The sequence below is a fragment of the Cydia strobilella genome, chromosome 14 (assembly GCF_947568885.1).
Source record: "Cydia strobilella chromosome 14, ilCydStro3.1, whole genome shotgun sequence".
Classification (NCBI taxonomy): domain Eukaryota; kingdom Metazoa; phylum Arthropoda; class Insecta; order Lepidoptera; family Tortricidae; genus Cydia; species Cydia strobilella.
Window position 1 is genome coordinate 11809450 of NC_086054.1, and position 21139 is coordinate 11830588.

At 38.3% G+C, this 21139-nt stretch overlaps 4 protein-coding genes across 4 annotated transcripts in view; 3 read left to right on the plus strand and 1 right to left on the minus strand.

The window, feature by feature from the left end:
- Nucleotides 1–21139, plus strand: part of LOC134747270 (cathepsin O-like) — a 160054-nt gene that overhangs the window by 92684 nt on the left and 46231 nt on the right. The window lies entirely within an intron of this gene.
- On the minus strand, nucleotides 5458–6864 carry LOC134747456 (tektin-1-like). The gene has a single exon (XM_063682079.1). It carries the CDS (start codon nucleotides 6774–6776, stop codon nucleotides 5490–5492), a length of 1287 nt encoding a protein of 428 aa, XP_063538149.1. The 5' UTR covers nucleotides 6777–6864; the 3' UTR covers nucleotides 5458–5489.
- Nucleotides 7357–8714, plus strand: LOC134747222 (tektin-1-like). Its single transcript, XM_063681822.1, has one exon. The coding sequence runs from the start codon at nucleotides 7404–7406 to the stop codon at nucleotides 8688–8690; it is 1287 nt and encodes a 428-aa protein (XP_063537892.1). The 5' UTR covers nucleotides 7357–7403; the 3' UTR covers nucleotides 8691–8714.
- LOC134747458 (transient-receptor-potential-like protein) lies at nucleotides 10054–19835 on the plus strand. Its single transcript, XM_063682082.1, has 2 exons — nucleotides 10054–10232; nucleotides 19653–19835. The coding sequence occupies exons 1-2, from the start codon at nucleotides 10146–10148 to the stop codon at nucleotides 19818–19820; spliced, it is 255 nt and encodes an 84-aa protein (XP_063538152.1). The 5' UTR covers nucleotides 10054–10145; the 3' UTR covers nucleotides 19821–19835.

The window sequence follows — 21139 nt, forward strand, 5'->3', positions numbered from 1 at the left end:
TACCAGGATTCGAACCCGGGCCATCCTGCTTCGTAGGCAGGGCCACTACCGACTAGGCTAGGAGGCCGTTTAGAGTAACTAAACTCAAGTTTAGTAGGTACTTAGGTACAATCGAGGACATTTCCGGTGAACCACCTTAAGGCCAAAAATCGTTTAAACGTCTTGGAGACGGTCAGGCGATATCATAAAAGTAATGACCAATAGCATGGCACCTAAAAATGTGGGTGTTGAAAAAAAAAGGTTCGCTCCGGTAAAGTTTATTGCCGTTAATTGTCTTTGTAAAATGCATTCTAATTGGTTATCTTTATGGAGAGGCGAAGCTTAGCCTAAACAACAACAACTTATAAACTGTCCTTACTACCTATTGTTTGTCTAATTACCTATGTTTAGCTTTTTCATTACTAAGGCAAAGAATACTAAATGCATCGTAATTGGTTATCTCTATGGGAGGCGGAGTTTAGCTCGCTCGTAAGGATCGAGGTAAAATTGTTCTGAAGTGGTTCACCGCGAATGTCCTCGATTGTACTAGAAGCTGTGTCTATGGATACTCATATCATAATCCCTAACTTAGACCTGTAGAATATACAACAAACAAACGCCTACATGTACCTACAATTAAATTACCAGTGTCATATGTGGGTGACGGACGGTGTCGTCAGGATTAGTTGTAGGGCTTCGCCGGTCTTAGTGTCGGTACGGCAACATTCAGGAGGAAATTCTATAAATAAAGGCATTGTAGCTATAATTTATTTAAGAACTATACATGGATGTTAGATGTGACTAATTTTCAGGTTGGTATAGTCACTTTCAATCAAGTATCAATAGAGCGGATGAAACAACGCGCCAAAAGTATTACTACCCTCTAATAACACGAACAAAAAAATAGGAATAGAGATACATATTTACATATATCTCTATACTAAAAAATATCAGCTATACTCTAATAGTTTTACACATTGAGGCTTATTTCTTTTAATAGAGCTTTTTATTTGATAACTCCTAATATCTCTGACGTGTGGCCTCCGGGTAGGTAAAGGGTGACGTACAAGTGATACGCGCAACGGTCGGATATTAATTGTTTATTATAATAAAATGTGCGGGCTTATATAGGAAATCATTTCCTTTGTTCTCTACACTAGGTCTAAGTACAAGGTTGCGGGAAATGTAGCATTATTTTTATGTTTGCAATATCGGATTACATGGTATCATATTACATTCGGAAAATGAACAATTAATTTATTAAATCGATTCGCGGTGTGTGGCCTCAGCTGTGTGAGTCACTCCATGCTACATCTCTACTACCTAATATTTTAAATATGAAAGTAACTGTCTGTCTGTCTGTTACCTCTTCGCGGCGCGAAGTTCGCGTTTAAAGCGCTGAATGAATTTAGATGAAACTGGGTATGGATATAGTTTGAGACTCTGCATGGATGGACATATGATAGTTTATATCAATCATAATCAATCCACGCAGACGAAGTCGCGCGCAAACGTTAGTAGTCTTAATTTTGTTTGACGCGTAATTACATACGCTCCAATCAACTACCCAATCTGTCTGTATTTGTACTAAAATTACAGTTGTCTGTAGGCAATGTAAAATTTGGTATTAAAAAAAAACTAAGTAACGTATATATATAGTAACTGGCTGTGGGTAATTATAATTGGCTCGTCTTGGCGTGGGCACTACCGTGCCCCCACGTTAAATAAATGTTATCTGCCACTACTGAGGCTACGAAAGATTTAGACCTAGGTACTTAATATTTAAACACTCCGAGTAAGAAAATGCCAGCACTACCATAAATAAATAAGTAAGCTTAGAATCCGCACTTCATACATCAGTTTCCTTATATAATAATAATAATAGAGCCTTTTATTCCTTAAGTATACAATTCATTTTACTTATATTTATTTATTTATTTTTAATTTAAGGACCCCTTCTGGGTATAGGCCTCCTCCAACTTTTTCCAATGTGTTCTGTTTTGTGCTTTCTTCATCCAACTTTGTCCAGCTATTGGGACAATATCATCTATCCACCTGGTATTTGGTCTCCCTCTGTGTCTTTTTCCATGAGGTCCCTGCCATTCTGTCACCACTTTGGTCCATCTCTGGTCTTCTAATCTGGCTAAGTGGCCTGCCCACTTCCATTTTCAGTTTCCTTACTTAATAAATAATAAGTTACATGGTACATAAAACGTATTATTAATAAGTTCTAAACTCGCCTAAAACTTGATACTTATTAAGCTTAAATTTTGTTACTAATAAGTTTTCGAAAACTCGCTCAAAACCTGTTATCTATTTACGGAGTGAGCACTCTCAACTTATTTTTCTCTATGGCACTATTGGCACTGCGAACCCAAACTTAAAACACATTTATTTTTCTTACATCACCCTTTCACTCCGCACTTCAAGCCGTTTTCAGTTTCGGTCCCTTAAAAATATACTTAAACATTAGTTATATGATCCTGTGAAAACATTCTCAAAATGGCGTGCCATTTTCATTTAAAAGTTTACCATTTACTTTTTTTCGAAAATCAATCAACTTTTGGGTTATTTATACTCAGAATCACGAGGACTATCGGATTAAAAAGAAAAAAAAGTCCCTAAAAAATGACAGTTTTGTAACGCATTTTCACATACATTTTGTATGGACGGTTACAAAACTGACACCCAAAATATGTATACAAAAAAAAGATGACGTCATAACTCCTCTCCTTTTTAGGGTGGCAAATGGCAAAAAACGGAACCCTTATAGATTCGTAATGTCTGTCTGTCTGTCTGTCTGTCTGTCTGTCTGTCCGTCCGTCCGTCCGTATGTCACAGCCACTTTTCTCTGAAACTATAAGAAACTTGAAACTTGGTAAGTAGATGTATTCTGTGAACCGCATTAAGATTTTCCCACAAAAATAGAAAAAAACAATAAATTTTGGGGGTTCCCCATACTTGGAACTGAAACACAAAAAAATTTTTTACATCAAACCCATACGTGTGGGGTATATAGATAGGTCTTCAAAAATGATATTGAGGTTTTATAATATCATTTTTTTCTAAACTGAATAGTTTGCGCGAGAGACACTTCCAAAGTGGTAAAATGTGTCCCCCCCCCTGTAACTTCTAAAATAAGAGAATGATAAAACTGAAAAAAAATATATGATGTACCGTAAAACTGTACAACTTTGCCCGCTTTTTGCAGTCTTTTACTTTTTTTTCAAGTTTGTTGGTCCATATTGCATTACTTATCTGTGGCAATAACATATTGACATACTCTTCTTTGTGTGAGTGAGCAAACCATAGTCGAAATAAGTTTCTGTACTGTAGAAAATGGGTCTTAAACAGGCGGGCCAAAAAAAAAAAAAAAATTAAGATTGTCCACTTTTGCTTACAGTCTCTTAACTCCACGATTATCGACTTTATGGCCATGAATCAAATTCTATAATCCAGAATAAACATGGCATAGTTTTGTCGTATAGGTATTAAGTCACTAAGTTCAGTAATTCACCTCCAAACTTATGTGGGCAAAGTCATGAAAAAAAAAATTGCGATTCTTCATACAAAATCCTAAATATGCTAGGGTTGTCAATTATAAAGAAACAATCAAAAATCAACATATTTTTTTTTTAACTGCAAAGGAAGTATACAAAAATATATAAATTAACAAAAATATTAATTATTCAAAAGCACTGCCATTTTTACTAAGCATTAAAAGTAGGTTACTACAGATAACATAACAAGAAACTTTTTTAAACTGCAAAAGAAGTATAAAGTAATATAAATAAAGCAGTTGTTGCTTATATTTCCTCTTAAAATTAGCAAAATAACTTTAAACAACGTTATAACATACCTACTAGTGACAACCCTAACGGTAAAAATGTGCTGGGCAATGTTGTGAAAAGTGATACGTAAATACGATCATGAAATTGCCCACGATCATAATTACAAAAGTAATGCATATAACGTGTTGAAACTTCGTCTACATCGTTTCTAAGCTGCATATTATTTACAGTTAAAACTACATCCCTGTAGGACTCTCCTGGACCGATATCCTACCGAAGTTTTTTTAACTTTTTTTGCCCGCCAAAAAACACGTCCTCACTTGAAGCCGGCTCACGCGTGACTGAAGTTAGGCACACGTCAACTAATAGGCCAGTGTTATCAGCAATATGATTAGCTATAAACCACAGATTGAAAGGGAGGTGTATCTGTTACTAGTTTTATGATATTTCGCTTCTACTGAAATGTGATGCGGTGGGCAAAGCTATATTGAAAAGGCAAAGTTGTAACTTTCTACGGTACATTACCGTGCAAACTTCCACCGAAAATTGGTTTGAACGAGATCTAGTAAGTGGTTTTTTTTAATACGTCATAAATCGCAATTTGCCTTTCACTCACGTTTCACATAAAAAATACATTGTTTAAATTATGTAATGTACGGAACCCTCGGTGCGCGAGTCAGACTCGCACTTGGCCGGGCTTTATTTTATTTTTTGGTGCTTCGGGTCAAATTGATTTATATGGACTAAGATCAATCGTGCGACTTTCATAGCTTTCTAAAATGGTATGGTTTCAGTGACCGCTGAAGGGGCGTTCTGCGATTTACATCATGGGGGACAAAAAGGATTTGGAGAGCGTAAGTTTTAATTTTTATTCGACTCATGATTTTTTTTAGATACATTTGTATGTACCTACCTAGGTACATGTCCTATGTAACGTAATGCCTCATTTACCTTAGCGAGTGAAAATCCATAACCTCTGCTACTCTGTGGGAAATAGGTAGACGTAATTATAATAAAACGCAATACCTACATAATACATGTACTCCGGTCGTAACTTTAATTGTATTGTCCACAGAAGGGACCTTTTTCTGAAATGTGTTTGACCCATTAACATATCGCCATTCTCGTGACATGGCCGCCATTCGTTATTATTTTAATATCCTATATCCTCTTTAAACTTCGTCATTACCCATCTGTTTCTCAGTGTGTGTATCACTTGTAAAATACATGGTATGTTAAAAATGCAAGGGTAAGGTGGTAATATGCACGTACTTGAAATGGCAGTCAGAATTTACTTTTGAAGCTGTCAGGACAAAAACAAGTTTATTATTCTCCGTAGTGGCATTCAAATCGCGTGTCTAGCTCTCGTCTTAACAAAACCCGCCCCGGGTAAGGATTAAGGTGCGTACCTTGGCGTAATATAGCGACGAGACTACTTTTGAGGCACACGAAAAAAAGTACATACCTACTTATATTAGGTCAATCAAATTAGATCCATAAATGCGTTTTGAGGAATTAATTATATTAATTATACATACATTTTCAGCCCTTTGCTCTTAAACATTTACTTAATGGCATAGAAACACCTTTCTTATTATTGGCATAGAAACACTCGTATGATCGTTAGAAATACTTTGAAAAATTGAAATGTACCACATGAAATAAAATCAAAACTTACTTACTTCCATATTCTAAACGAGAATTATGTCCAAAATACCTTTAATATGCATGATAGTCCATTGTCGCCCTCAGAGTCATGCAATCTACCTCATCGATCTTCAAAGTATTCATCTTGATGTTGATGTCCTCTTCTAACTGAATCTGTGTCTGCGACAGATAACGAATAGCGGCCGTAGCGTCTTGGAGCATCTTCTGCAGCTGTTCAGTGCTGTGACGAAGCATTTCACATTCATAATACAGGGCTTGGCTTGGGGAATCTTTTACTAACTCGGCGCCAACTCTCTGAGCCCTTCTCCCAAGCCGCGTATGCGCCACACCGATGTATCCTTCTTTATCAGCTATGGCTTTCTTCAACAAATCAATATTCTTTTGCATGGCATGAGCCTTTTCCATGACGTCACGATGCATATCCTCCAGGTTGCCTTTAGCGAGCTTAGTCGCTTGTATACGCTCGTTAAATGCATGATTGCATTTGTTATAAGCCGCCCACAAGTCGTCGACGACCTGCTTCAATAACGTGTCAATAAATACTCGTATCGGGCGGGCGGAACTCACTTCTTTCGCTGCCTGTTGTATATTTTTAACGGAATAGAAGTTGTATTCTTCGGTTGATATGTCTGCTGGGTCCATATTTGTGTAACCTTCGTAAATAGATAAACACATGTCTGTTGGTTTTAATGTAAGCGAACCTTTATCGGCATCAATAGCAGCTTGTTTGTATTGCAAATCACGATCGAGCTGGTATCGCGTGGAACGCAGGCGTCTCATTTGTTCATTCAACTGCTCTAGAGCTCGCTTCAAAAGGCTTTTAGCGCCAAGAATGGTTGATATTTCCTCTTGTAAAGCAACTTCTACATTGTCGACCACTAGATCGATTCCTAGCCTGCCGTCTCTTAGCATGAGACATTTTTTACATATATTTAAAGCATTTTGTTCTAAAGAAGCCAGACAATCTTGCAGTCTAGTTTTATACACACTCATAGCTTCAAGTTCGATGCAGATTTCTTTTCTCTGTAAACATAACTCCTTCTTATTAAATTCAACATCTAATATACGTTCTTCAATGCGCCTTTCGGAAGTAGCTTTTAATATGTTGCTTCTGTCTTCTGTTTCTTCCCGGACTCTCTGACATTCTCCAAGGACCTTGTCGGCTAGTTGTTGCTGGTCCGTGGTGATCCTGCTTTTCGCGTCGTTGTTCAGTTTCCATTCGGCGAGGGTAAACTTGGCTGTTCTTGGGGGTATGCATACCAATTCTTGTTGCGATAGCATTGTTGTTGCCACTGGAGCGCCGATAACATGGCGAATCCCAAACTTAGTGTCGGCCATAGTTGAATTCTTTGCAATTAGGTAATCTTAACAAATCACGAATAACACTTAGCTTTAACCACGAAGGTGTACTTACAATTAGTTAAGAATATATTTGTGTGAGCTTTAACCACGAAGGTGTACCTATAATTAGTTAAGAATATATGTGTGATTCTTAAAACGTAACGCGAACTAAGTTTAGTAATTGACTTAACTGTTTGTCTCCATGGTAACAAAGGCGTTGCTGTGCGTGCAGCATGTAGATAATCCCCTCCGTTTTAAATAAAAACTGGAATCGCTTATATTACCGCCGGACATTATGAAAGCATTTTTGCTTAAGATGAAACGGAGACGCTTTGGTCGGGCTTCGCGCTCGCTCGCTCGTTATTGAGCAGTGAGATGCCTGTTCGTTATAAAAAAAACCGAGGGTTACCACTTGGTTACCACAGGGTTACTAATATAACCTTCGTACGTACGTACACAGTCAATAATATTTTTAAAACACTTGTTCACTGTCACAGGTTTGACCTCAGCTTTGACAACCATATGACAACGAAATGATTTAACTGTCAACTATTGACATTGACTATTTAAAATTACATATTTGTTGTCTCCTTACAAACATTTTTTAGAAAATTATTTAACAAAATGACCGACGCACAATTTGGTGTGCGCCACGTAATTGGTGCCCCGGTGGCCACGACGCGCCTATCAGAGCAGGCGATCGTCTGCGTACCCCCCAGGTCCGCTAAGTTCACTCTCGCAGAGTGGAAGCTTAACAACGACGCAAGAAACAGAAACGCCGAAGACCAGGCCCAACTCGCCGACAGGGTCCTTAAAGAATGTGAGAGAGTCCGCGACCAAACAAAAGAAAGCGCGAAACTCTTAAAAGAAACCACGGACCGGCGCATAGACGAACGAGTTGGTGATGTTGAGTTCAATAAAGGAGAGTTGAAGGTACAAAGAAAAGAGATTTGCAATGAGCTAGAAGCTTTAAGTATGTATAAGACTCGGCTGCAAGACTGCTTAGCTTCACTGCAATCGAATGCTCTTACGATCTGTAGAAAATGCCTCATGTTGAGAGACGGCCGGTTAGGAATCGATTTGGCTGTCGATAATGTTGAAGATGCGCTGCAAAATGAAATAACTACTATTCTCGGGGGCCAAAGTCTTTTGAAACGAGCTCTTGAGCAGTTGAATGAACAGATGCGACGACTGCGTTCCGTTCGGTACCTACTAGATCGCGATTTGCAGTACAAGCAAGCTGCCATCGATTCCGATAAAGGGTCACTCACGTTAAAACCGACTGATTTATGCCTGTCCGTTTACGAAGGCTATGCAAATCTAGACCCTGCTGATATTTCAGCTGAAGAGTATAATGCGTACTCCGCGAAGAACATCCAACAGGCAGCACGAGAAGTGGCTTCCGCTCGGCCGATACGCATATTCATTGATACTTTGCTCAAACAAGTTATTGATGATTTATGGACATCCTATAACAGATGCAACCACGAATTCAATGAGCGTATTAAAGAGACTCATATTGCAAAAGGGAGGCTGGAGGAGATGCATCATGAGACGGCGAAGAAGATTTGTGACATGCAGAATAATATTTTAGAGTTGCAAAAGGCTCTAGCTGAAAAGGAGGGGTACATAGGTTTGGCGCACACGAGACTTGGTCGGAGGTCTCAGAGAGTAGGCGCTGAGTTGGTGAAGGATCCTCCAGGGCAGTCCCTGTTCTACGAGTGTGAGAGCCTCCGGCACAGCGTGGAGCAGCTTCAGCAGATGCTACAGGAAGCCACGGCCTCTCTGCGCTATTTGCTGCAGACACAAATCCAATTGGAAGAAGATATCAACGTCAAGATGAATACTTTGAAGATTGATGAGGTGGATTGCATGACTTTGAGAGCTACTATGGACTATCATGCCTACTAATTATGCCAGTTGCTTGTTTATTATATTAAAAAAAAATTCAATATGGGAGTTTTTCAAAAATTGGGGTTGAGTTTTTCGTAAATAACAATGTCTTTCTTTGAAATGAAAATTTTACTGGGAAATTTCTACAAAGAGTACCGAAAAAATTTAGAAATACATTTCTTTTCGAAAAGCTTTATGAAGGCAAATCAAAACATCTTTTACCATTTTTATACTTACCTACTTCATGGAAATAATAAGCACCTATTTTCCCGAATCTGAACATGATTTCCATATATTTATACGCGTGTGCATTATTCTGAAATGTAGTTATTACTTCTGCATTACTCGTTAACTTATGCAATTAGAAATGAGAACGACTTTTGCCACTTATTCTAAACTAGCATCACTTGTATAGTTTTTTTATACAAACTTATTTTGCTATATTTTACTTTAAGTTGGTGAGTTATGGACATTATTATGTTTTCAATCTCGTACACTATTAGTGCACTGAATAAATTATTAAAGTCTGTGTCATTATGATTTTATTTGATTGAAACACTTAGGCCCACTTGCACCATCCCGTTATGTAATTTAAATAGATACCTACATATCATTAATATGTAATAGAATCTTAATGTAATAGTAAATGTTTTATGTAATGTAAATGTGTACAGCTCACCCGGTATTGTATTGTCCTAGTCCTAGCTCTAAGTATATTGATTTGCATGGTAGGTTTTAATTAATTGTACTGTTTAACATTAGTATTTAAGTTTTTTGTTACTAACACTTCTATGGGCCACGCCTGAAAATAAATGATTATTTAATTTAATTTAATATCTACGATCTGTGCAAGGGCCATCAGAACAGACACAATTTATCAGGTTTTAACTATTTCGATTGCCCTTTTTTGGCTGAATCACAAACAGCTGTTACAGGCGTCCATAGGCTACGGTAACTGCTTACCATCAGGCGGGTCGTATGCTTGATTGCCACCGACGTGGTATAAAAAAAACAGCCAAAATAAAACACGGAAGTTGTTGGAAGCATTTTTTGTTATTAAATTATATTCGTCAGTGATTTTTTTAGTATTTGTTCTAGCTTTTAAGTTTCGAAAAGCCTTCATGACTTGACGTCAGGTCTGTTGTGTCTTAGACAAGAAATGAAAATTCGATACAATTCTTTTGCCTAGATTTTGCTCGGAGCAAGCTAATTGTGCACAGATTTGCAGTGATAAAGTGTGAAAAGGGTCACCGTAAAATATAAATCATATGAAAATCTAACGTTTATATAAGCTCTATCGCACTTTAAAGTTAGATTAAACGGATTGTACCCTGCCTGAGCTTAACGTGTTTTAATTCTTTTTTTTTACCACCAGCGTATTCGAAGCCTCTCAATCTTCTGGGCGTCATTCGGCACGGTGGGCTTAGAGAACTTCCAGCTGGCTGGCATCAAGAGTTACACTCGCTTCTCCTCATGTTTGGCTCTTACTCCGTGATCAACGTCATTGTGCTGCTGAACCTGCTCATCGCTATGATGTCCAACTCTTATGCTATGATTACCGTAAGTAACCTAAAAAACGTAGGGGATGCGGTCCGTAAATCCAATCCGAAATTCGGCTGTCTCATTCATTGCTGGTCTGGCGTTGAAATTTCCTATGGGAGAATCAATGTTTACTCGCGATTTCAGGGTTGGTCCCATAGTAAAGGTTGCTCAGTATGACCTAAATATGAATGGGCATGAGTAAATGTTTTTCGTTCATAACATACTGTATAATATTGTAAATAGTAAAATATCTCTTCTTTTCTTGGCTCTGGGAAACAAAAACGTGCGTAGGTTGGCCGCAGGTATACCGTATTATTTCCAAACGATTGTTTTTAGGGTTCCGTACTCAAAGGGTAAAAAAGATACTAAGATACTAAGACTCCGCTGTCCGTCTGTCCGTCTGTCACCAGGCTGTATCTCATGAACCGTGATAGCTAGGCAGTTGAAATTTTCACAGATGATGTATTTCTGTTGCCGCTATAACAAAAAATACTAAAAAGTACAGAACCCTCGGTGCGCGAGTCCGACTCGCACTTGGCTGGTTTTTTAACCGACTTCAAGATTTCAAAGGAGGAGGTTCTCAATTTGGTTGTATGTTTTTTTTTGTTTTTTTTTTATGTTTGTTAGTCCATAACTGCATCATTTCTGGACCGATTTTGAAAATTCTTTTTTTGATTATAAGTATATACATCGTTTCGTCGTCGTTTTGATTATAAGTATATATGTAGATTGGTCCCGTTTTTGTCAAAAAGCAGTTCTGATGATGGGATCCATGAGGAATCGAGAGAACTCCTCAAATATTAAAGGCATACATATAGTGATTTTAGTATTTTCATCAACAAATCAAGCACTTACATTTAAAAAGTGACATTTGATGAAGTGGAACTGCTGATGATGATCAGAACGGAACTCTTCAATGACGCATAGTTGACGTTTGGCGATTTGTCCTCTTCGTTATGTTTGTTAAGCAAGTTAGGTTTTCAAGAAACATTTTTGTCAAGTTCGAGTTCTGATGATGGGATCCATGAGGAATCGAGGGAACTCCTCAAATGTGAAAGGCATACATATAGTGATTTTTGTATTTTTATCAACAAATCCAGCATTTCCATTTTAAAAAGTGACATTTGATGAAGTGGAACTGCTGATGATGATCAGAATGGAACTCTTCAACGACACATAGTTCACGTTTGGCGATTTATTCTCTTCGTTATGGACCCAGACCCAAACTTGGACCTGAACTTTTTTTTGAACTGCGATCCTCACAGAACCGAACTGCTATCAGAAAAGTGGGTTAGGTTAGGTTAGAACTGTGACCCTTACAGAAACGAAATGCTATCAAAACATTAGGTTAGGTTAGGTTAGAACTATGACCCTTACAGAAACGAAATGCTACTAGAAACGTGGGTGGTTTTACCTCCTTTTAGTTAGGCAAAAGATGCTGTCTTTTTCATATCATTGTCTGGAGTGCACCATCAACAATAAGTAACCTTTCAGCGGCATCCCCCATTGAAGTCGGTTTGTTTTTGTCTTAAAAATTATTTTAAATCCGCTCTTCCTTTAGAAAAAAAAATTAAAAAATGTTCCGACTATTTTTACTGGATATGACGTGTAAGTAGTTATGCCCTAAAAATATACACTAGCATTAGTTATCCCAGTGTATTTTTGTATGGATATCTTTAAGTATTTTTTACAAGCTTTTTTTGCAATGTATCTACATAACTATGTTTGTACGGGTCAAATCTTGCAAGTTAAAGACCCACTTCCCGATTTCCAACGAAGCTGGAAAGCATATCAATCAATCAATCAATCAATCAATCATTTATTTGCACATAAAACATAGTATATAATGCATGCAAATACACTTATAAGACACATTACTCTACCAGTAATGTCGAAATTAATTACACAATCTCAAAGGAAATACATTACAAAAAAAATATATGTAAGTCAGGTGACAATGCAATATTATGGTACCATCGACCTGATCTGATGACGGAGACATGATGTGGCCATAGGAACTCTGTGATAAAACAACGAAACCTAATTGTGTTTGGAGTTTTTAGAATTGTCTCTATGAGTATTAGTTACCTGTGGAAAGAAAAGTACAGTCAGCGATAAAAGCTTGTACAAAAAATTTAATGTTTGCCAAAAACTTATAATCGTTCATTTTAATATCGCTGTTTGTTCTATTAGTATCGATGTCAGTGCACGTTTGAATTGGCCTGTTATTAATCTCGTAAGTTACGCGTCCGCAAATATCAGTTTACTCCTTTTCATTCAGGATATTACTGTAATTCAATTCGGTTTAATCAGAACAAACGGTATACATTCCATGCAGTTTCCTTAATGGGATTGCTTTTAGCTGCGCGGGCGGAGAGTTGGAGACCTATATCATAGTGCAGTAGGAGCGATGACAGTTTTCTGCTGTCATAAATACAAGAAATTTTAAACGAGCATTTGTTGTGTAAAGTAAGGCCAACGAAACGAATAAATAATGTAGAAAATGTCACATTAGGAAATATCGTTAAAAGTTAACTTTTATTAATATACGATTATATAATTGAGATAGATGAAATATTGAAACAGATGAGGGTATATTAACTCCACTTACTCACCTGGCAACCCCACAGTTGGGCAGAGGGAAAAGCAGGCAACCCTCACTTTTTAGGGTTCCGTACCCAAAGGGTAAAAACGGGACCCTATTACTAAGACTCCGCTGTCCGTCTGTCTGTCACCAGGCTGTATCTCATGAACCGTGTTAGCTAGACAGTTGAAATTTTCACAGCTATGATGTATTCCTGTTGCCGCTATAACAACAAATACTAAAAACAGAATAAAATAAATATTTAAGTAGGGCTCCCATACAACAAACGTGATTTTTTGCCGTTTTTTGCGTAATGGTACGGAACCCTTCGTGCGCAAGTCCGACTCGCACTTGGCCGGTTTTTCAATGCTGTTGGGTATATTCTCTTCTCTTAACTAGTCTACGATTTTTAAAATAACAAATGAGGGAAGTATATAGATTAAAAAATAATAAACAATTGAATTATTTAATACTTACCGTACGCAATTTAACTAGGCACCTATGTGCAATGTGTTAATGTGAATATGTGAATATTATCTATCATGTATTTTTTATCACTGATAAATAACAGATGAGGGTATAGGTAGTCGAGCAAAACCGAACGAGGCACGGCCGTACCATCCTTTTCTCGAAGCCACTCAGGCCATTTTCAACGTCCTGTAATTTTGTGATAGCTAAAGCTAGAACCCTGAATTTTCAGTAACGTATAGAGCATAATATGATTTAGATATATTCTCAATAACATGTAATTTGAACATGTAGTTTAAGGCCAGGATTACACTTGTAATTTTACTTACGTAAGTAGGGACACAGCTATACTACAGAATGAGATATGAATATCGTTATCTCATTCTAGCAAATAGCTTTGTCCCTACTTACGTAAGTAAAACTTACGAGTATAATCCTGGCCTAAGAATTATTGCATGTCAAGGTTCCTAAGTTTTGTCACTGACACACTCACTCACGATCATCATAATTCTAAGGTACTTCTAGCAGACCCACAAGCTCTAAATTTGAAACGTAATTAGATTTTAGCGTATTGAGCCAATAAAAACTTAATAAAAATACTGCAATATTAGTCACGTTTTAAAGATTTAATAACTGTACAAGTAAGTTTGTAATCGTATATAAATATATGCAATAACAAAGTTACGTTTACATTTCCTACAATTAGTAGGTTAAGTATAGGTACACTATACGTTGTACGATGTGAGTATGAATTAAGATGTGTATAATTATGATATGTGTATACATAGTATGAGTATGGTATGGGTATGAGTACACGAAAAGAAGGACTGCCTACAAAAAGAGATGAGATCCCATCAAAAACATTACATGTAAAAAGATGCAAGTCTCGCAACGCAGTTCTTCTACTACAATAAAGTTTTGAGATGTAATGTGACACCAAGTCGGTTATTTTAGTCAGTGCCAGGGGGTGTTAAAACCGTAACAATATTAGATATCTTTATTTTTTTAATACATACATAATGACTTGGCAATCGCACACAATGCTTTACTTGTACTCGTATGTGTATTGCTTAAACTGCATGTCATTCGGGCTAGCGCTATGTTCAATTAGGATTATTTTAAATAGATGACGAATTTATCCTTATGTCATGGGTCATGGACTATGTAGCCGTGCGATTGCCAAGTCTTTATATGTGTATATAAAAAAAATAAAGGTATCTTATATTGTTACGGTTTTAACACCCCCTGGCACTGACTAAAATAACCGACTTGGTGTCACATTACATCTCAAAACTTTTTTGTAGTAGAAGAACTGCGTTGCGAGACTTGCATCTTTATACATGTAATGTTTTTGATGGGATTTCTTATACCGGATCTTAGACTATAACATGCTTCTTCACATTTCAGTTTTTTTTAGTAATTGCTTTTTGGCGAATGCGTTACTAACTTATAAAACGGAGTAAATGTAAAGCCAAAAGATAAAATTAAATTTTGGCAACAAAACAGGGTTGCTATTACTTAATAAAGTGTAGGTATGCAGCTAACTCATCCGGTAACACTGAGATTTCCTGTTGCTTTAGTTGCGTTAGGGGCACGGGGGTCAAGTTGTACTGGTTCACAGAAAAGTTCGAAACGGAACGTTTTGTGAATTATGTATTATTAAAGACGACTTAAGCGTATAGGGTAAGCATTCCTATTGTTGACAACAATAATACGGACTATCTTTTATTCTTTTTGTCGATATCCTAATGTAACATGTAATTAAGGAAGCAAGTTTAATATGGTATAAGAGGGGGCGGTAAGCTAGGGCCCTAGAAAAACTCGGCATAATCGGAACAAAATATATGTAGGTAGGTTGCGACGGGAAATACGGATATCGCGCGGAATATAAAGGGTTTTAACGTTTTACTTCAATTAGTCTGAAAAAGAACTGTCGCCCAACCTGTTTCACAAGCTATTTTATACTAAGTACTCCTATGGTATGCAGGATAACGATATATTGGATTATCCCTTCCAAGTGGCAGACATTACTTTAGATTTGTTGCAATCTTAGTTTTCTTTTCTGTCAATTACATAAATTTCTAATAGACATTTCCGCTTGCGGGAATTTGCCAAACGAAGGGTAAAGTATATTGAATCTGTGAAATTAAATGTCGCTGACCTGAATCCATTAAAAAAATACTTAAAGTTTGTTAATTTCAATTATAATCAACTACAACCAATCTTAAAACTATCTACACAAATGCATGCTTAAAATTGCTGCCAACAAATTCATATTGTTTAATGATAACTTCAGAGGGAGTAGGCGGTTAAGATTAATTATCTTTAACGAAAATGGTCGTATTCTTTAGAGAATAACCGGCAAGGAAGTATTTAAAGACGTGACAAGGCTAAGCTTTGAGATATAAGATGCGAAGATTAAATAACGATTATGTAACAAAGGACATTGTTTAGGTACTCGAGTGTGGGATGTTGAAATTGTGGATTATTTTTATAAATACCTATAGAACCGTTTTTCCCCCGAAGGGTAAAAAACGGATATTTAGGTTTCAGCCGAAGCCTGAACCACTAATGAGATAACACCCTTGTAACAGCCGTAATTCAGTGAATTCTTCGACTTCGACGAGCGCGGCGTCAGCGCCGGCTGCCTGCTCTTCAGTACCTTAAGCCGGCAAGGCCCTTTAGGCGTGGTTCAGGCTTCGGCTGAAACCTAAATATCCGTTTTTTACCCTTCGGGGGAAAAACGGTTCTATTTAGGTATTCTTGCCTCTGCCTGAACCACTAATGAGACGTGTTTAAACCTCTGCCGGCGCTGGTCCGGGCGTACTGTGAATTCTGTGATATATATGTACTAGAAAATGGGATTACACAATGGACCAAAAAGAAATTTCGCATGAGATTTGAATGGAATGTTTATTTAAGAACTAATTAATCTGCTACATTAAAGTAACCTAACGAAAATATAATATCCTGAATCTTATTTAGTCTTTGATTTGTAATCTTACATTGAATCATCATTCAAACAAAATATCCTCTGAGCGAGGTAACCCGCATAATTGATTATATTCATTCTTTTATAAATCAACTCTTAACTGTCTAAGAGATACATAGCAATTTAATTAAACTAGTTAATGGGAGAAAAACAATTGTTCAGATTAATACTATTACTAGGTGCCGCAGCTGGTTGAATTTCTCGAAAGTAATGGTTAAAGAAGGTGTTTTTGGATCGCCAGTTTCCCGTCTTAAGAACGTCATCCAATATCCATATTCTTACAAGTCCAGTTCTCAGTAGCAACTCCAGCTCGGATGCTTCCAGCAGAGGCTGATATTCTGGCTTCTTTGAAAAGGGTTCTTCCACCACCACCACCCCGCTATGACCGCCCGTGATGCTCCTTTCGCAACACCTCGCGTGGTAATAAAAAGGTTTTCTAGCTGCTTAGAGTTCCGGCGATTTTGCGACAGGGCTATCACTTGTTTAACCCAATGAACTATATTAAATCTTAACGCTGGCTTAGATCTCAAAGACCATCCAGATTGTCTGTATGTAGAGCTATCAGTTTTTGATCCATATTTTGGCCAAAATATTAACTCGTCTCCCTTCTCTTCGAAGTGGCCCGGTTGTATGCTTAGTAACGTTAAGTCTTGCACTCTTCGTCCTGATGTAAGGAGTAGTAACGTTGATGCGTGACGAGAAACAGCAAACAAACTTTTTTCATCTAAATTATAGGACTCCAAGAAGTTTAACAGGTCTTCCAATTTCCACGAAAGAGGAGCCCTTTGGGTTTCTTGGATAGGATTCCTTTAAGTGTGTGAACCACAATTGGGTGTGAAGCTAGCAGAGTACTTCTGTTAGGGTTTGTAAACGTAGCCACTACCGACTTATGGACTAAAATGGTACTAGGTGCCAGCTTCACTATCTCCGACAAATGACAGAGGAACCGAGCCAGATCAGTTGGCCTCGGATCAGCTGCGTTTACTTGGTTATTGGATGCCCATATGCACCATCTACGCCATGCTGGGCGGTATGTCTTCAAGGTTGAATTTCTCCAAGAAGCCTGTAGCAGCTCTAATTCCGAATTGTCCCAATTGAGGAGTTCATCGGCCCAGCCCGTATTGTCCAGACCTGCAAATTGAGGTACTTTATTCCTGGTGGTGGTAGGTTGGTCTCCAGATTCACGAGGTGATGAGGGAGATCTGGAATTTTCCATGGCTGTTTGATCGCTCATTGTTTTATTGCTGGCATCCAAAATGCTTTGTGCTAATCCGGTACTACCATTAGGTAAATACCTGTCGACTCTTGGAGGTGACGGAGTACCCTTGGGATCAGTGCCGGAGGTGGGAATATCCAACCCAGTTCGTACTGCCAACTTCAGCTGAAGGCATTCGTAAACCGACTCTCCATGTCCGTCGCGTCCTCTGACACATAGTTCGGCACCACTGCCGACCTCACTGACGCGAACAAGTCTATTTCCGAAGTGCCCAGGACCTGAAATACCACCTCTGTTATCGATGGTTTTAGGTGTCATTCCGGTAGGTTTTTCGACCTCGAGAGACTGTCTGCCAGTCCGTTGTATAGCCCTGGAGTGTAGCGAGCTATGAGGGAGCAGTTGTAACGGTCGCACAGCCGTAGGATTTTCCTTGTCGTTTCCAAAAGCTTTCTTGATTTGGTGCCCCCTTGTTTGGTTACATAAGCCGCTGCCGTTCGATTGTCTGTCTGCCATATGGCCACTACGCCTCTCAGAGCTGATCCTAACCGTTTGATAGTTTCGTAAAGAGCCCACAGTTCTTTCTGGTTGCAGTGCCATAGTTCTTGTTCTGCATCCCAGCGACCCCAAAATTTCTGGTTGTTCGCTATTGCACCCCATCCAGCGTCTGCCGCATCGGTGGTGATGAACGTGTTTGGTTTGGGTTGGTGTATGGCTGTACTTCTTTCTACGTTTCTTGCCCACCAATCCAGTTCGGCTAGGGATGCATCTGATATCGGGCGTCTTGTGTGTCGCATTGACTTCGGAAGCTTGTTGAAGTCTATCTGCATCCTGTTGGCAATGTAGTCTTCCTAAAGGAACCGTGAACGACGCAAAGTTTAGTTTTCCTAGAAGACTCTTTGCTTCTCTCCAGCTCCAGCATTCTTCCAATTAGGAATTTTATTTGCAGCATCTTTTTGTTTTCGATAGTGTCCCACATTATGCCCAAATATTCTAAGCACGTCCGAGTTGGTTTCAGTTGGGACTTTATCTTGTTCACTATCCAGCCGAGCTCTTCTAGTTTTTGAACTACAAGCCGCGATTGATTTTGTAGCGTGTCTGGGTCCGGGTGACTTACGAGGAAGTCGTCTAGGTAAACTACCATTTTTATGCTTGCAGTCTGTCTGAACCAATGTGCTAGCCAGTTTGTCAGTCTTGAAAAGGCATGTGGCGCGCTTGACAGCCCGAATGGCAGGCATGTCATCTCGTAGGTTTTTCCGTTGAATGCCAGAGATAGGAATCTGCAATGCGTTGGTACTATCGGCACATGATAGTATGCTTGCGAGATGTCTATTTTTGTCATGAAGTCTTTCGGGTTCAGAACTGCTGGTACCCGGTTATGGTTTAAGAGCTTGAACTTGGGGGCATATACGTATTGATTTAGTCTCTTTAAATTGAAAATGGGTCGATTTGATCCATCGGTCTTCCTCCTCAGGAACATTGTTGAAAGAAACCCCCTTTTGTGTCTTCTTTCGCGAATAGCGCCGTTTGCTAGCATATCTTGTATTTCGCTTTTCATGTCTGTGGTAGGACGAATCATAAAGGATTTTTGATGCCTCGACAACTCCACCAAAGGTGGCTTCTTTCGAAACGGGATTCTGTAGCCTGATAGTATCTTTAATATTTCCGATGGAGCTCCTAATTGGGACCACATTTTCAAATAAGCTGATAATTGACCTGCCCTGAAGTCATTGTTTTTGGTGCCCCCCCACTTGTTTCGTTTGTCAAAAAGACTAAAGAACAGCTGTCAGTCATTGAAGTGACAAGTGACATTTGACATTTCGAACTTCCAAGACCACCATCCACACTAGCGGAGCCATAATTCCCAAAGATTGATTGATCCACACTAGCGCCCCTAGCGGCGAATTCATACGCGTTAGCCCTCATTAGTTATTGGGTTTCCTCGTACACCTCAAGTAAAAAATAACATTTCTGTACGACCAATGAACTGTACGACTGGTGAAGGTCGCGGGAATTCGGTGGATGTGAGGGGCACAGGATTGGTCGGAGTGGCGAGCCTTGGGGGAGGCCTATGTCCAGCAGTGGACGTCTATCGGCTGACATGATGATGATGATGATGACGACCAATCAACGCGCCATCTCTTTTATAATTTAGAAGCTAAAAAGATAAACCTTTCACAGGAACACTCTGACGTTGGATGGAAGTTCGCCCGAACGCGTCTCTGGATGAGCTACTTCGATCAGAGCGCGACGTTGCCTCCCCCTTTCAACATCTTTCCCCCCCTAAAACTGCTGTTAAAGATGCTGGGTCTGAGGAAGAAGGATCAACAGGCGAAAGAAAAGGACTAAAGGGGACGAAGTCACGTGACAACTGTCACAACTCCTCCATACGAACGTAGTCCCCATTTTCCATCAGGGATATTGATATTATGAAAAATATTTTTACACACTTATTGTATGAATATATTCATCTTCCACTATCCTCTTTAATTTGAAGGTATGGTAAATGGTTAGATTTTCTTAAGAAAAGCTCTTATGGGACATATTCGGACCCCTTAAAATAAAAATTCTATTTATCGGTAAAAGTAGAATAAAAGTAAATAGTTTTCTCATTACAATTTTTTTGTTCTTCAGTTTCGATTGCCTTTTTTCTTCGTACAGTAAAATACTATAATTCATTATGAAATAATGAAATACATATATTGCGTTACCTACTCAAATACATAATAAAATTAGTCCCAAAAGCGTGAGTACCATTCAAATGTAAAATTTCATGATAGGTAAACTTCTGAGTAAAAATATTTGGTGTAAAATATTTTCGACTGTGTTTTTCGGGAAACGCTCTTTTTAACGTTATTAATTAATCCAGTAATTTGAGAGACGTTTAGAGTAACGTAGGTGTAACAACCGCAGACTTAAACCTGCTTTTAAAAAGGTATGAGTGTAATAAATCGATAGTTTTCGGGAACACTTTACCGACACACACGTTTGAAAACATTTCCATACTAATTGCCACTGATCTAATTACTGTGTAAGTGTTAATACATCTTTGTTAATTTTATCGTAACCGGTTCAAATAATGTTCCATTTCGCAGGAAATGTATTATGTATAGTCAAGGGTAAAAATATGGGTGCATACTTACTCAAATACGTATATCCCATAGTTCTTAATTCGCTGACGTTAGAACTATGGGACTATTTTTGAGTATGATGTGTGCACCCATAATTTTACACTTGACTGTAACGTAAAACTATCCAGTCCAGCGGGCTTAGCACGGTAGCATTTTTATCGTTTGTCACCATGCCTGTCACGTTCTAACAAGTATGTAAGTGCGAAAGTGACAGGCATAGTGACAGGTGTTAAAAATGCAACCATGCTGACACCGCAGTACTACTACTACGGTGCACAAGTTAAACACTTAATAAGGTACCAGTATCAATATAATTTTTTGTGTTTTCTGGGTGCTTTCAGCCATTTATGAAACTATGTTGCCTCAGAACTAAGTAGTTCAAATAATAGTCACATCTACACCAAGATATACGATATATATAAATAAGACACTTTCAAATGTATTGTACATAATATAAATCAATCTTTAGATTTAAGATAATTGCCGTGCCCTACCAGGGCCCATGTGAAACAAACTATTATATATGTAACACCCGTG

Excerpts from the sequence above, each read along its gene's own strand:
- LOC134747456 (XM_063682079.1), bottom strand. The coding sequence starts at position 6,776 with ATGGCCGACACTAAGTTTGGGATTCGCCATGTTATCGGCGCTCCAGTG.
- LOC134747222 (XM_063681822.1), top strand. The coding sequence starts at position 7,404 with ATGACCGACGCACAATTTGGTGTGCGCCACGTAATTGGTGCCCCGGTG.
- LOC134747458 (XM_063682082.1), top strand. The coding sequence starts at position 10,146 with ATGTTTGGCTCTTACTCCGTGATCAACGTCATTGTGCTGCTGAACCTG. Across the intron at positions 10,233-19,652 it reads ACTCTTATGCTATGATTACC|GAACACTCTGACGTTGGATG; the intron begins GTAAGTAACCTA and ends AACCTTTCACAG.